We start from the raw sequence: 12255 nt of genomic DNA on the forward strand, positions 1-12255 counted from the left end.
ACAGACTCTCAGGCCCCTCCCCAGACCTGCTCCATCAGAATCGGATTTTAAGGTTGTCCTGGGGATCCTTGTACATGAAAGCTTGAGAAGCACAACTCTAAGTGATCTCCAAATTCCCTTGCAGAGCTCATTTTCTTTCTAGATCATAGGTCTCAAAAATTGACTGTGCGTCGGAATGCCCTGGAGGTTTTGTTAAAACACAGCTTCCTGGGCCCACCCAGAGCCCCTGATTCACCAGGTCTGGGATGGGGCCCCAAAACTGCATTTCTCACAAGTTCCCAGTGACACTCATGCCACTGCTCCTCAGACCACATTTGGGGGACCACTGCTCTCATAAAAGTAGTAGTTTGACAAAATCAAACTGTTTTCCAGCCTGACATTTCAGCACATGAGATTTTTCTCTCACAAGGTGCTCAGTCTTTGCTGATTATTTTTCAGGCTTTTTTGCTGTTACGTTTACCACCCCCACCCCCCAACCTTAGCCTCATTCATGAGTCTTGCATCACTGTCTGTGTAATCCCTTCATCCTGTAAACATTTGTGTGATGAGTCAGAAAAATAAGGCTTGATTGGGAGCTCAGGTTGTAGGTCACACACATATCTATACTGGAATCCTGGCTGTGCCACTAACTGAGGTGTGACCACTGCTGAGCCCAGGTTTCTTCCTCTGTAGAGAGAGGAAAAGAATATCTAACTCACTAGATTTTTTTTTTTTTTTAAATCTAAGTGAGATAAAGAAGACAAAATGCTCAGCCGAGTACCTGGCCCATTGTAGGATCTTAATAAATGAAAACTAATACTGTTGCTAAGTCTGTGAACTAATTTTGGGGTACCCCTCCACCCAGGAAGACAGGATACTTCTGAATGTCTAACCCCCTTCCCTTCTGCGTCGATTTAATGCCAACTTCCTCCGGAATTATCATCAGCTGTCTTGTTGGCATTCTGAATAGAGAGATTAATGAACTAATAGGAAATTATGCTCAGAAAGCAATTCGCAGTTATCTAAATTGAGGCGTTTTCATCTAATAGATTCACGAGCGCGGCATGGAGTTTAGTTCTGAGTGGTCGGATGTCAGCATAATCCACGTATTGTCTGATAACTGTGGATTCAGCTGGCTGAAATCTGCTCTTGGAGTAAGAAGCTGGTGGGCTTCCCTGCCCACAGTCATGTGTTATCTGAATCTTACCCCTTCTTAGGGCCCTGCTGCAGGTTCCCACCAAGCTGAGGTTTGGGACTTGGAAACGCTCCGCCCCCGTCTGCATTTCTTGCAGGAAAGTACACAGTAGTGTTTGAATGGTTTATGCTATGGAAAACCAGAGTTTGAATCAAGGTGGGGGTTTTTTGTTTGTTTTTTCTGCCCAGGCTGGAGTAGGGGGGATAGGAGACATCTTCCAGAACCACCAGTAGAGAAGTAGCATTTAAAGTGTCTGTCTCGGGTGTGTTTCAGCCACCCCACACGCTCCCTGCACGGACTGTGCTGTGGTTCTGCTTAGGTGAGCCGCCCTGCTGAGTGTCTGCCATGTGGGGGAATCTCTGTCACCCTTTGGGACGAGGGTGGAGGAGATGCCGTCCTCCAGTGTTCACAGTCACCGCCAGTTTTCTGGGCCAACCTTGGGATCACGGTGGAAGCTGGGAATTATAGCTTCTGAGCCCCGCTGTAAGACTTTCCGGCCCAGACTCTGAGAATAGGGCCTAGAAATCTGCATTTTTAATAAGCATCCCAGATAAATTCGTATTTGCACTAAAATGTGAGTGTGGAGCACCTATCTAGAGGGAGGGGTAAATCGGGTAATTACCACCATACGGGGAAGTGCCGGGTCTACAATGGGGTCGGGGGACCACATCATGCACATCACGGGAGGCTGCTGGGAGGACTTTGAAGCCTTGGAGAAGGGTTGGAGTTAGCCAGGTGAAGCCGGGTAGGGCTGGTCTGGGCCGAGGAAACAGCGTGGGCAAAGGCTTGCATCGGGACTTAGAAGGGCTTGAGCATGTGTGCAGTTGTACCAGGCAGGCCCCGGGAGCCAGAGGAGACTGCTTCTGCTCTGCAGCCACAGTACCACGCCCGCCGCTATGACTTGGCTGCTGCCACCCGCAGCTCCTGGCCTGGGCAGCTCCCTGCGTGGGGGCCCGCTCACCCCCCATCCAGCCCCGCTCCTGGGAAAGCAGCTGGACTCCAGAGCTCTCATGATGCCAGAGTGGGTGGGACTGGGCCTCGGGGAGGAGTTGCTGGTGTTGGGATGATCTTCTTCTGGGTGGTCAAGTGGGGGGCAGAAGCCAGCAGTTCTGATGTTCCCTGAGTCACCTGCTTTTGGGGCCTGATATGGGCAGGGTGTGGATATAGGATACCTTGCAGATACTAAGGCTCCTTTTCCTCCAGGACTGGGGAGTACTCACTCCTCTGCTTTGAACACAGAGTGATAAAATGAGCGGCCACTGAACACAGCCGCCCCTCACCCCCGTGTGTCTTGGTGTCCTGCTCACATTCCCAGTTGCTACTGGCACTGCTGCTAGGGGCTCCTACCTAAGACCTCTGGGAGCTTGCGCTTGTGTGATTACACCCGCTTCACCCCGAGGAGGCAGGAAATGAGTCCCCCTGGACTCGCCGGCGCAGGTAGGCGAAGAGCCAGTCTGCTCGCCTCAAGGCAGTTCACAGTCCAGAGGCCCCCCGAAGGATCAGGCTGGGACTAGCATCACCTGAAACCACATGCTTCTTAGCTTCGCCCCCACTGCCTGCCCTGCTTCCTCTCCAGTGCAATAGGTTTGGCTTGGAGAACCTCCGTAAATCACTTGGAGGAAGACCCATGCCAGGATCTGCTTCTAGGAACCCAACTTAGGACAGCAAAACAACAGCAGGATCCGGACGCTAGAACCACAGAGAGCTGAGTTCAGGCCCTGGCTTTGGCACTTCCTGTCTGTGTGATTCTGGGAAAGTTTCTAAGCCTCCCTCATGTGAAATGAGGCTAATACATTGATTCAGTGTGGTAAGACACGTGAGTGCCCCAATCACATGAATGACCTGGGGATTCCTTCAAATCAGTCTTTAAGTTGTTCAGCATGAATTTAGATACAGAAATGGATTTTCTATTAATATAAAATGTGCGAAGACACATCCTTACTAAATCACCTCCATGGGTTGAAGCAAGATTGAAGTTCTGGAAAATTTAGCACATTTCCTACTTTTGTGTAGTTCTTGTTCTCCAATTCTTTGGGGATTTTCTGAACCAGCACACTTCTTGGGAGATATGCTAACAAGATCAGGGTTTCTCCACCTTGGCACTGTTGTATTTTGGGTCAGATAGTTCTTCTTCTGGGGGCTGTCCTGTGCACTGTAGGGTGTTAGTCAAATCCCTGGCCTCTACCCATTAGATGTCAGTAGTGCCCCTCACCCACCCCGAGATACAACTAGCAAAAATGTCTCCAGATATTGCCAAGTGTTGCCTGTTGGAAGGTGGCGTGGGGCAAAATTGCCCTTGGTTGAGAACCCCTGATTTATATAATAAATCATTCATTCACAACTGGAGGGACTGTGGTATGCATTATTCAGTTTCAGAGTACCAGCATTACTGAATTATTCAACAGAATAATCAAACATCTCGGTTTGCCTGGGACTTCCTTGGATTTAGCACTGAGAAGTCCCATGTCTTGGGTGACCCAAGTTGGTCGGGGCAGGTCTGTGCTGGTAGAAACATTTCCTGTGTTCCATTTAAGGTCACTACCGCATCTATAACAGTGAGATCCGTAACGTGTCCCTGGGAAGGTAAAGAGTGCCATTTAGAAACCTGAGTTAACCAGCAGAAGATTTCCAGTTTATTCCAGTGGTATTTTAATGCTTTTTATATGAGTCCCCTCTGCTCCTGCCTGGAAGTGCTGGCACTTACTTTCATGTGAGCAGTTGCTTTACTAATTTTCGTGTAAATGAGCCGTGCTCTCCTTTATCCACCTTTGCTCTGTTATTGGGTCTCTTCACTTGGATTTCATACTCTTTTTGGTTCTCTTCTTTCCCTGTATGATCTCTGAGCCTGTGTTCTCACATCAAAATACAGTGTTTTATTGGAAAATGTCCTGCTTTTGCAGTCACTCCAGCCACAGGTGATGAGAAGGTAAACGTGTGAAGTAAGCTGTGGCTACTTTGAGCCTCTGGACACACCAATTCTCCCCGTTCTTGAGAAACTGGGGAAATGATGAGCACTGATGTTGCAGCTGCTGCGAAGTTCCTGGAAGCTTCAGGAATTTGCACAACAGGCAGGATATGGGCAGGATATAATTATGGGCATGCATTTCAGAGATCACCAGCTTGAAGCCTGAACTTAGTTTTCCATGAGTAGAAACACTCCATGAGTTTTTGCAGTAATCATAATGGCAATTAATGGTCCCTTGTGTACATTTTTACTTATTACAAACCAAATTTTGGATCCAAGTACCATTGCATGTATGGGATAATTATAATTCTACTAGAGGCTGAGGTGGGGAATTGGATATGATGGTGGTGACAATATCACATATTGAGGGCTTACTAAGTGCCATTTGGCTAAACATTTGCCATGCATGATCTCATTTAATCCTTGCAAAAACCATGGTGGTAGGGTCTATTCCTATCCCCATTTTCCAGGTGAGGAAACAGGCCTTCAGGAGTAGATAGCTGGCCCAAAGTCTCACAGTGGGTGGATCTGCTCCACAAAATGCCCCTCTGACTCCAGATCCTAGACTCTTAAACGTTTTACATGGGCAAAGGGCTGGCCTTAAACGCTAGCTCCTACTCTGCTTCATGTTAAATTAAACAGCCGAACAGAACATGAGAGTCTCATCTCAGTCTGACCTGGACCAGAGCTCTTAGTGCCCCCACCTCCACCTGCTGCCCTCCCCTGTCATCCCTTCTTGAATTGCAAGATGACAAGTGGTTCTTGGCATTCTAATGGACGCTTCTAGGACCTGGGAGCCAAACTCTGTACTCTCTCCCCTCTCTCAGGGAAGTTGGGGGGCAGGGCATCTCCAACGCATAGTAAGTCTACAGTTTCCTTGCAGTATCCTCTTATGGAGAGAACATTGCTGGGGCTTTCCTGATTATTTGGCATTACTTCCCTGGAGCCTGCAGTCTGGTTTATATGTAAATACTGCCCACCGTCCTTGCTCATTTCTGTGGTGGAGTTTTCTTTCTAACCCAGTTGTAAGCCAAAGAGCTCGACCCCATGGAGCTGTCAGCAGTGAGGGAAAGGGCGTTTTTATATCCTTCACTGAGACCCTGTGGAGAAGTTTCTAGAAGCACTGGCTCAAGTGAGAGACCACAGGGGAACCAAAAGGAGACAAAACTGTTCAGCTGAGGGATTCAGTGAAACCTACAGCAAAGTGGTAATGATTTGGTTCAGTGATTTTGCAAGAAGCCTGAAGGAGCATTTATGCAGGAGCCTGGGAAAAGGGAAGCAGAAGCAGGGAGTAGGAAAGGTAATGAGAGAGGGACTTGGCTGCTCTTTAATTTTAAATATTTCCTGCCAGTGGTGGGGGAGGGGTCTCCCTAAAATCCTTATCTAGCCTTCACCTCCCTGTTTAAAACCTCTCTTAGTTACCTGCTCTCCAGACAAAATCCAACCTCACGATGAGACCCTGTGCCACCCCTTGCTTACCTTTCCCTCCTCCCCTCTCACTACTTCCCTCCTTACACCCAGAGCTCCAGCTTCCCCGAGCCATCCAGCCTGCAGCAGGCATGTGCCGACTCACCGACACATCTTTGCACCTGCCTTTTATTGCTTCTGCCTGGCTCTCTCTCCCACATCTCTGCAAGCTCCCATTTATCTTTGGGGATCCGCTCAGTCATTGCCTCCTGCAGGAAGCCCTCCCTGACTCCCTCAGATCCACTATGTCACACCCTGCCCTGCCCTGTCATTCCACATGACTTACTACGTTGTGTTGCCTACTTAGCTGCCTATCGCTCTGACCAGACTTTAAACTATTTGAGGACAGAGCTGGGTCTGGATTCACTGTTTATTCCTCCAGGGCTGGCACAGAGCTTGGCATATAGCAAATTTTCAGTGAATATGTGTTGGAGTAGATCTCAGTAGATCTCTGGGGAGACAGTGGTTCTTGGCAACTCAAGGTCCTGAGAAACTGGTTCTAATCTAAATGGGATCATTTCTAAGAGGCAAAGTTGAGGCAGGGGGATAAGTGGGAAGATGCTCATGCTTGAAGCAACAAGAGACATGTTTACATACGTAGATGGGGAACTCCTTGCTAGGTGTCTGTAAGGACAACGATTAAGGAAAGAGTTTTACCCTGTTGTATTGCATACCACGGGGCCTCGCTCAGCCCCTGGCGCAGAAGAAGGCAGCTGTGTTTTCTGTGTGCCTGAGTGAATGAATAATCTGACTCTGCCCTTTAGTATCTCTTTGGTTGGGTTGCTTACTGACCCTCAGTCTTCTTGACTCTGAAATGGGTATAATGGCATCCACCTAGCTCTGCACTGTTGTTCAGAGTAACGGGGGCCATGGAACAGCACCTGACCAAAAGTTAGCATTTGCTTAATGTTTCCTCAATCACATGTTGGGGGCCAGGTTTCTAAAACACTTCACTTGTACTCCGTTAGGAAAGGCTGTGCCCTGCACAGATGGACTCCAAAGTGAGCTGGGGTGGGATCACAGAAAGTGGGAGAAATCAGGGATTTGGGCTGCTCAGAGCAACGGTTTCATAAATTGGTTCGAATTGCCCAATGAACCATTTGAAATTAACATGACTGTCTTCACCAGCAAGAGTCTTGCCCCCCACCCCCCACCGTTCCTCCCAGAAAGGCTAGTGTTCTGATCTCAGCCCCATGCTGGGCTCTGGGCTGGCCTCTGCTCTGCGGGGCTGCTGGGGGCCATGACACATCCATTAAGGAAGCAGCAGAGCTGCTCACAAAGGGACCATTTGTCCCCCACAGTTCCCGGGCAAGATCCATGGAGGTCCAGTCTGCTTGGAGTCAAATCCCTGTCCCTCCCAGACTTTGGGAGGAGGGAAGGCAGACAGAAAGGAATGCAGAGAGGGACATATTTGCCTTTTGCAAACTGCAAGGGATTATCACTGATAAGAAATAGAAATAATTTTTCAGTAAAGAGTTTTTGATAGAGAATATTACTGTCCCTACACCAGTACCATCTGATGGGTTTTCCCTCCTGCTGGTCTTCCTTTTTTCCCCGTTTCCTCCTTTTTCCCTGTCTCTCCAATATTTATTCAGCATGTATTATACCAGCCACCATGCCAGCCACTGAAAGGGGGGTAGGAAAGGAAGCTACATAGATGAGGAAGACCCAGATCTTGCCCTCAAGATAAGTTCCCATAGTTAATTTTCAGAGGGAGGGGATGTCTTTTAGCCTGCAGCACTTTGGGGAATGAGATAGGCCACGTAAGCGACTTTTCTTGATAACTGAAGCTTATCCTATTAGCCTTGGAAGTTAAAAAAAAACACAAACTTTTTCAATGGGAGTTTTAAATAAATCCTTCCCAAGTTCCCAGGCTGTGTGGAGTTCAGTGGCATTCCCTGCGGGCGCACAAGTGTATTTCAGCCCCGCCTGCCGAGCTGGGTGCCACGCGAGCTTTTTCTCATTTGATCTTCGTTGCAGTTTTGCAGATGAGGAGCGTAGAACTCAGCAAGGCAGACCATGCCCCCTTGGGCTGGGAAGGGCGGGTCCGGGATTCAAGCTCTGGTCGGCTTGATCCCGAAGCCCAAGCTTGTCACCCATTGTGGAAGCCTATCTGACCTTCCTGGTGCCTGGAGTTGTTCACAGCCACAGTCCTAAATCATGGTGCTCCTCCAGGCCACTTGGGGTGCAGAGGCTTGTCAGGGGGCTGTCAGCCATGTCCTCCCCACCCCTCCCTTTTCCTCCTTGTGGAACGGAGCACCTGGCAAACCACATTCATTAAGGAAAGAGACACAATAGGGACAAGGACCACAGAGCTCAGGGCAGACCACCTCAGTGTTCCAAACCTCCTTTAGTAATCATGGTATCTTAATTGGGCTCCCCTGATTCTACAGACCTCAACGAGGATTCAAGAGCAGGTGGTTTATTTGAGAGGTGATCCCAGGCCACACCAGCTGGGGCGTGGGGAGTGAGACAGGCAAGGGAAGGCAGCCGGTGCTGGGTGCCTCAAATAACAGGTTACAGCTTTGGGCAACTGGGGTCCAATCCCATGTCTACATACCTCTGAGTCATCCCACCCAAGGTAGAGGAAGCTGGAATATTCACCAACCATGGTTGGTTTGAGGTCTCTAAGCATTCCAGCCAGCCCACATTTCCAGCCAGAGAAATGTGGTTCTCCATCCAAGGGTCCTAGAGGCTTGCAGTGCAAAGCAGCCGCACAAACTAGCAATAAAAATGACAACCAGAATACAAACAATAGTGCCTGCTACTTCAAGTGTCTGTCCTCGTCACCTTACTTGCATTGTATCATTAGCCTTCTGTGCCACCCTGTGAGGCAGATGCTATGATTGGCCCCACTCTACAGATGAAGAAACTGAGGGTCAGAGTGGGTCCATGACTTGTCCAAATTTCACAGCCAAGAAGTTGCAGTGTCAAATTTTGAAACCAGATTCATTCTGTAGACTGTCCTGACCACATGTCCCTTTTTGCAGGGGAGAGTGCTCTCTTCGGGAAGATTCAGGCTCCTAGACATCTCCCATTGGGAAATAGAATGTGTCCCTCTTACACAGGGGTTCTCGAGCTCTGGCATGTACTTGCTAAAAATTCACATGCCCAGCGCTTACCAAATAGGACCTTGGAGGATAAGCCTTGGGGATCTGATTCTGAAGCAGGGCTTTACCTTTAAATTATATGGTAGTAGGTTTTTCTTCCATGGGCAGTGAGAATGAAAAGTCTAATTTGGGTGAAGCGTGTGTATTTCTTGCTGGAGAAACAAGTTTTCAGAAGTGGGACATAGTGTGCCTATCTGCATTGTGCCAAAGCCTCATCTCAGTCTCTCTGCCTCTGTCCTTCAGGGTCTGTGTGATTGCAGGGCTAGGCTAGTGCTGCTAACTCGGCAGGTCCTGGGCGTGCTGGTGCTAGTTCTTGAGGTCTGAACCTCCAGGCAGGGCTCAAGTGTCCAGGCATGGGAGACGGATCCGTGGGTTTTCTGCATGAGCAGTGGGCATGCGCCTGTTCTGAGCGCTGCCCTCTGAAGCCCTGGCTGGAAGGACAAGCATTTCATCCCTAACCCTTCAGTCAGAGGTGAGGGAAGGTTTTTCCATTAATGCAAAAGATAAACAATGGACACTGGAAAGGAAAATGCAAGGAGGAGGCAGGAAAAAGGCCTTGCCTGTCCTGTCCTGGTTCGGAGGTGGTCCCAAGGCTGCATTTAACCACTTGCCCCTGCTTCAGAGCACTGTGCATAAGAGCCAGTGGGCTTCCTCACATCTGCACATCACCATTCCAGCTGGGCTTTTCAGGGGAGACTCACAGGTGGGGGTGGCACAAAGGAAAAATTCCCCTCTAGAAGCTTCCAGGGTGGAGTTGAGCTATTTCAAATAGGAATGAGTGCAGAAACTTCCTGGTTCAACTCTCATTTGGCAATAGCAGATTGCCTGACTCACGGCTTCCCAAACATCAGTCTGAACTTGTTAGAGCTCTACAGAATCAAATGCAGACACCTTCCTGGGGCTGCTGGTGCCCCTGCCCACCTCCCACTCCCCATGTCTTCATCACTCTTAGAACCCCCCCCTTTATTCTTCCCCACCGCCAAGTTGTAGAGCAAGAAGAATGGAGGTTTTGGAGACATGCGCATCGTGGCTAGAGCTGGACTTGGGACCTCTGACTCTTACTGGCTATTTGACCTTGGCAAGTTATGCACATTTGCTGGGCCTCAGTTTTTCACTCTGTAAAATGAGGCTAACACTAGCTCCTACTTTGCAGGGTTGCTTTGAGGATTGAACAAATTGTGTGAAGTACTGAGAACATCGCCCAGTACATTGTAAGCACTGTGTGAGTGTTAGCTCTGATTTTTTTCCAGTTATAGGATTTTTATGATATTTGTGACCAATTAGTACCTCCTAATATTTTTCAACCATCTGAGACTTTTAGGTGCCAAGAGCTGCCACCTCTTTTTGAAGATTCCAAATTGCTTAAGCCAACTTTTCCCAGTCTAATTCATTTGGTCACCACACTGTCATGATCTTGTCATATTTATGTAGCAGCCCCTACATTTAATTATTTACTATTTATGACCTTTTTAACTTAAGTAACTTTATTTAAAGATGAAAATGTATCCTATTATCATGAATGGAAAATCAGCCTCACTTGCCATTAATAAGCAAGCAGAAAAAAATAGACATTCCAGTGGAAAAATGCATTTATTAAATTCCCTGTGGATACCGTTGCCTACCCGAATCTGGGACTGGGGTCAGCACATGTCCGAGAGATGTAAAGACGTGTTAGGGCAGGAAACCTCCTCCCTGATCCTATCAGAGAGAAGGACCTGGAGACGGACTAATGCTCTAAGGCCCTCTCGATGTGATTGGACTTTGTTTCATACTGCCCATACCCTCCATGCTTCTGCTCAGCACTCCCAGGGGCTCCATGTCCAGCTTTTCTGTATCAGAGAGGAATTCAGGGCCCTGTTAGGGCCATAAAAGACTGAACACAAGAGAAATTGGGGAAATGCGCACAGACATTCCAAAACCATCAACCAGGCCACGGTTCTCACAGCTGAGCACATACCGGACTCACCTGGAGGGCTGACTGTGTCTCAGCCCCAGGGTCTCTGGGTCATCAGATCTGGTGAGGGGCCCCAATAGTTGTATTTCTGAAAAGTTCCCAGATGGCACCAATACTGCTAGTCTGGAAACTTTACTTTGAGAACCACTTTTTGAGAGCCCCTGACTAACTGGGGAACTCAGCGTCAAGTCTATGTCTGGGCATGCAGAGCATCCTGGTAAGCAAACTATCCAATGTCTAGAGAGGAAGAGGGTGGAGGGCAAATCTGAAGTTCCCACCTCCCTTTACAGGGTATTTTAATATTAAACTTCTAAATAGGCTAAGGGTAGCCTTCTGGCAAAGATTTTGGCTTTGAAAGTTAGGCTGCTGTACACAAAGAGGGTAAGGGAATGCAGAGGGATGTGAGCGGAGCACTGATAACATCTGTTAGCGTGTGTATCTGTCCTATAGACGTAAACCTCTAAAAGGAAAGGACAAGCCAGGTCATCATGATCTGGGATTTCTGTTACCTTTTTGAAGTCTGGCAATGACGTGGGGACGAGCACGGTGACAAGTCAGACTGGTCTCAGTGGGAGACATTTGACTCTAAACTCTTCAACTTAAAACCTGTTATGAATCTCATCCTAAGTGGGAGCCTTGGTTGGCTGTGTCCTGTAGCTTGAGCCTTTATGATAAATGAGGCTGCCTTTGGCACCACTGACCCAGGTTTTCTACGAAGCCAAATCAGTTAATCTCAGTTTTTCCATCTATAAAATGGGGGTGATAATAATATCCATCTCATAAAGTTTTTATAAAGATCCAATAACACAGTGTATATTAAATGTTCGGTACAATAACTGGCAAATGAGTCTTCAAGCAAACAGTAGATGATTATTAGGACTGGACGGTGGTAGGGATGATAAATATAGACTGATGGGGAAAATATCTTTCAAAGCACAAAGTCCAAGTGAGCACTGTTAGTAAACAGTTGCTACCCAACTCTTGGACCACCCAGGACTGACCTGTGAGAGTGGGGTGGCAGCATATCTTTCCAGAGGTTATTTCCTGGATGCCAAGGATGGCTTTACAGTAGTTGCTCCAACTCATCTCACAACTTGGTATCCACAGCACCCAGAGCTTTTTGAAACAGTGCGGTGTCCCACCCACCCACCCACCTACCTATCCATCCACCCATCTGTCCACCCCCCTTTCCAACCATATACCCACATACACATCCATCCATCCATCCATCCATCCTCCATCCGTCCATCTGTCCGTCCATCCATTCATCCATCCATCCATCCGTCCACCCACCGCCCGTCTGTCTGTCCATCCATCCACCCATCCATCCACCCACCTTTCCATCCCTCCACCCACCCACCCACCTACCCATCCATCTGTCCATCCACCACCCACCCACCCTTCTCTGTCTTTCTCTCTCTCAGGTTAAAGTGCCACAACAAATGCACCAAAGAAGCCCCACCCTGTCACCTCCTGATCATCCACCGAGGAGGTAAGTATTTAACCCCAGCTGCCCCAGGGGTAGGGCTGGGGTGGGGGCTCCTGCAGGCCATCCGAGATAGCTGTTCCATCCAGACCCGTGCTG

General features: G+C 48.5%; 1 protein-coding gene across 1 annotated transcript in view; it reads left to right on the plus strand.

Annotated features, from left to right (window-relative positions):
• Positions 1-12255, plus strand: part of KSR2 (kinase suppressor of ras 2) — a 362570-nt gene that overhangs the window by 278204 nt on the left and 72111 nt on the right. The window contains exon 8 of the mRNA XM_057491701.1: positions 12095-12160. Coding sequence (XP_057347684.1) covers positions 12095-12160 — 66 coding nt within the window. The remainder of the gene's footprint in view (positions 1-12094; positions 12161-12255) is intronic.

The sequence above is a fragment of the Manis pentadactyla genome, chromosome 14 (assembly GCF_030020395.1).
Source record: "Manis pentadactyla isolate mManPen7 chromosome 14, mManPen7.hap1, whole genome shotgun sequence".
Classification (NCBI taxonomy): Eukaryota; Metazoa; Chordata; class Mammalia; order Pholidota; family Manidae; genus Manis; species Manis pentadactyla.